The sequence below is a fragment of the Aquarana catesbeiana genome, linkage group LG01 (genome assembly GCF_042186555.1).
Source record: "Aquarana catesbeiana isolate 2022-GZ linkage group LG01, ASM4218655v1, whole genome shotgun sequence".
NCBI lineage: Eukaryota > Metazoa > Chordata > Amphibia > Anura > Ranidae > Aquarana > Aquarana catesbeiana.
Genome location: NC_133324.1, coordinates 472,344,294 through 472,347,803, shown reverse-complemented (window position 1 = coordinate 472,347,803; position 3,510 = coordinate 472,344,294). Strand labels below are relative to the sequence as shown.

Sequence of the window (3,510 nt, the reverse complement as noted above, 5' to 3'; positions counted from 1 at the left end):
CTGGTTCATTTTACCAAGTAAATCAAACAAAGCCATTTATTATGTTTTGTACAAAATTTAAGTGCATTTCCACCTCATAGCGAATAGCAAGAGGCTGTTGACAGCTGTTTTCATTAGTCCTGACAGAACATTTTACAGAAGATATCCAATGAGGAAAAAAATCATTGTATTTTTACTTTAAAGCTCCAGAACTATAGGTATTTTAAGGAACACCGTCAAGAAAAATATACAATTTGGTATATGAATTTACACAAATTGCAGGTCATCTGGTGCCTTAAAGAAAAAAAAAAGTGTACTGATTCATGTATCTTCCAACTTGAATCACCCAAACTTCCCCTGCAAAAACTAGAATATCCTGCAGTGACATTGGCTCAAATCAGCTCTGTAAGGGTTCTATGGCTTTGACTCCCAAATGTCAACTATTATTCACTCCAATCACAACACTGCTCAATAAACAATGTTATGAACCTATTCCACACTTATTGGATACTTTGGACCAATATTACTGTAGGTCAGAAGAGTTTGTGTCAGCATAGTCACTGTGCTGATATACAACTTCTGAACTGCAGAAATGTTGGTCCAATGTATCTGGCGAGTTTAGAAGCTTTTTGGGTTTGTGAAATGGCCTAAAGCACGGGCTCTCAAGCTGAAGCCTAAGAAAATCAGGAGTGATAGAGTGTGGTGTTTTTGCATTAAAACAGTTTCCAAACTTCATACCTTTGGAGGATGGCTCTATAAGGTTATATAACTGTGAGGGTGAAAGTATGCATTTTTATTAAAATATAAAGTGCAGCGCTAGAAATATCTAACATGTACTGATAAACCTAAACACACATTTAAATGCTAAAAGTAACAAATTGTGAGCAAATATCTTTAAGTGAAATATGGAACAGCAAATCCTGAAAGTCCATATAAGAAGAAATAGTGAAGAGATATCTCCTCCAGTTAGAAGGCAACAGTAGACATCGGAAGGCGTGTGGATATTCAATGAAAATAAGTAGTGTACCCTTACCAGATCCGTAGGACGCACATACCTTACAGCAGTGCGTCAAAAAGGCATAGGGAAGATCTCCCGTGATGTCCAACCAGACGGTATCTTGTGGGCCCCAGGCAATCACGTTCTCTGTTTCCAAGGCGGAATAGTCCAAGATGGTGATTTAGTATGGGGACGTGGAAAAAGAAAAAAGGGGAACTCCACATGGTGTAGGTCAAACAAATGGGATTTATTGTACTAAACACCATACACGATAAAAAGTGATCACATAAGATAAAAATGGCAATGTGGGAAGCTGAAAATGCTAGCCCTGGGCCTTCTGATTTCTACTGTTGCCTTCTAATTGGCATTTGCTCACAATTTGTTACTTTTAGCATTTAAATGTGCGTTTATTTTTTATTTACATGTTTATCAGTACATGTTAGATATTTCTAGCACTGCACTTTATATTTTAATTCTCTGTGGACTTGGTTTGTGTGTCAGCTGCTTTTGTTTTTCACATTTTTGGGTTTAGCGCATTTTCACTTCTTACACTTATTGAAAGTTTGCATTTTGCCAGGTAAGGGAGCATAAAAAAAATTAATAAAAATAAGATAAGCACACATTATTTGAATGTGTACAAATCCTTACAGAGGCGTTCCACCCAAAAGTGGAACTTCCGCTTTAGCCACTTAAGGACCGAGCCTCTTTCTGAGATTTGGCGTTTACAAGTTAAAAACAGTTTGTTTTTTTTTTTGATAGAAAATTACTTGGAACCCCCAAACATCATATATTTTTTTTCTAACACCCTAGGGAATAAAATGGTGGTCGTAGCAATACTTTGTCACACCGTATTTGCGCAGCGGTCTTACAAGCGCACTTTTTTTGGGGGAAAAAAATTAACTTTTTTGAATTAAAAAAAATAAGACAACAGTAAAATTGGCCCAAATTTTTTGATACTGTGAAAGATGTTATGCCGAGTAAATTGATACCCAACATCTCACGCTTCAAAATTGTGCCCGCTCGTGGAATGGTGTCAAAACTTTTACCTTTAAAAATCTCCATAGGCGACGTTTAAAAAATTCTACAGATTGCATGTTTTGAGTTACAGTCTAGGGCTAGAATTATTGCTCTCGCTCTACCAATACCTCACGTGAGGTTTTAACACAGTTTTCATATGCGGGCGTTGCTCACATATGCGTTCACTTCTGCATGCAAGCTCAGCGGGACGAGGCACGTTTAATTTTTTTTTTTTCCTTATTTTATTTTTTATTTATACATTGTTCTGTGTAAAACAACGTAAACATCCCTTGTAAAAAAAAAAAAAAAAAAGCATGACAGGACCTCTAAATATGAGATCTGGAGTCAAAAAGACCTCAGATCTCATATTTACACTAAAATGCAATAAAAAAAAAAAAAAAAAAAAAAATGTAATATCATTTAAAAAAAATAAAAATAAAAAATATGTCTCTAAGACCTATGGGCGTAAGTGACGTTTTGACGTCACTCCCCACCCCCCCCGCAATGGTATGGAGACGGGTGGGGACCATCTTCCCCTCACTCTTCTCCATACCACACAGGACGCGATCGCCTCCGCCGCTACTGATGGCTCTGGTAAGAGACGGAGGGCACCAGAGCACGTCGGGAGGACCACTCTCCCACCGCAGATAAAAGTGATCTTGTGGCGAATCCGCCACAGAGACCACTTTTATCTGAAAGCGGACCGCCCGCTAAAGAAGAGGATACTGGGATTATGGCTGCTAGCTTTTTTGTCAGGTACCCAGTTCCCACTTCTGCTCGCGTCGCTTAGGCGACTCTGGGACACGTCACGAGTGTGTGTTTTTTTAAAAAGTCAGCATAGTAGTACAGATGTATCATATTAGACAATATCCAGCTACAAAGCAGTTAAAGCACTTTCTGCTTTTTTATTGTTAAATAAATTGTACTCTGCAATATATTCAAACTTTGTACAGCTAAATTATTAAACAATGTGCAAATGTTCAGAAAAAAAGAAGAAATCAACTCTTTTAAACAATGTAAACAAAATTATTCTGTTGAATATCTTTCACAGAAAACAATTTTCAATTCTCCAAACTTTAAAACTAGGCTATACGTATCAGTTATTGCTTCTGCTTTAGGATCACCAGTGGTCTCTGTAGTGCACTCTATTGGGGCTTGGAAAATTCAACAAGGTATTCAGACATAATGTCATGAACCCATAAGTCCGTGTCTGGGAGAGATGTGTCCACCAAGTAAGCCACAACCTTCCGATCCCATGAATTTGCACTCTCGTGAACTGCCTGTATAAGTGCCACAAGAGGCTTATTTTCCACGTGGTTTCTGAACACAATAGAAGCCTCTTCACACCACTGCTCACACTTTATACCTACAAAAGAAATAATAATTTCAGTTATATCAAAATTCATGTTTCATCAAATAAAAAAAGGCACAAGTCTGTTTTTTAACCTTTTTTCAGTCACAGTGCCCTTGAAATGAATTTTCAGTCTTGAGGGAGTGCAGTCTTAAGGCTTAGTTCA

The 3,510-nt window shown here is 37.6% G+C and overlaps 1 protein-coding gene across 4 annotated transcripts in view; it reads right to left on the bottom strand.

Moving 5' to 3' along the window:
• Positions 1-2,862: 2,862 nt before the first annotated feature.
• Positions 2,863-3,510, bottom strand: part of TDRD7 (tudor domain containing 7) — a 161,020-nt gene continuing 160,372 nt past the window's right edge. For all 4 annotated transcript variants that reach the window (XM_073591238.1, XM_073591239.1, XM_073591236.1 and 1 more), the window contains exon 17: positions 2,863-3,359. In XM_073591238.1, coding sequence (XP_073447339.1) covers positions 3,139-3,359 — 221 coding nt within the window. In that variant the 3' untranslated portion in view covers positions 2,863-3,138. The remainder of the gene's footprint in view (positions 3,360-3,510) is intronic.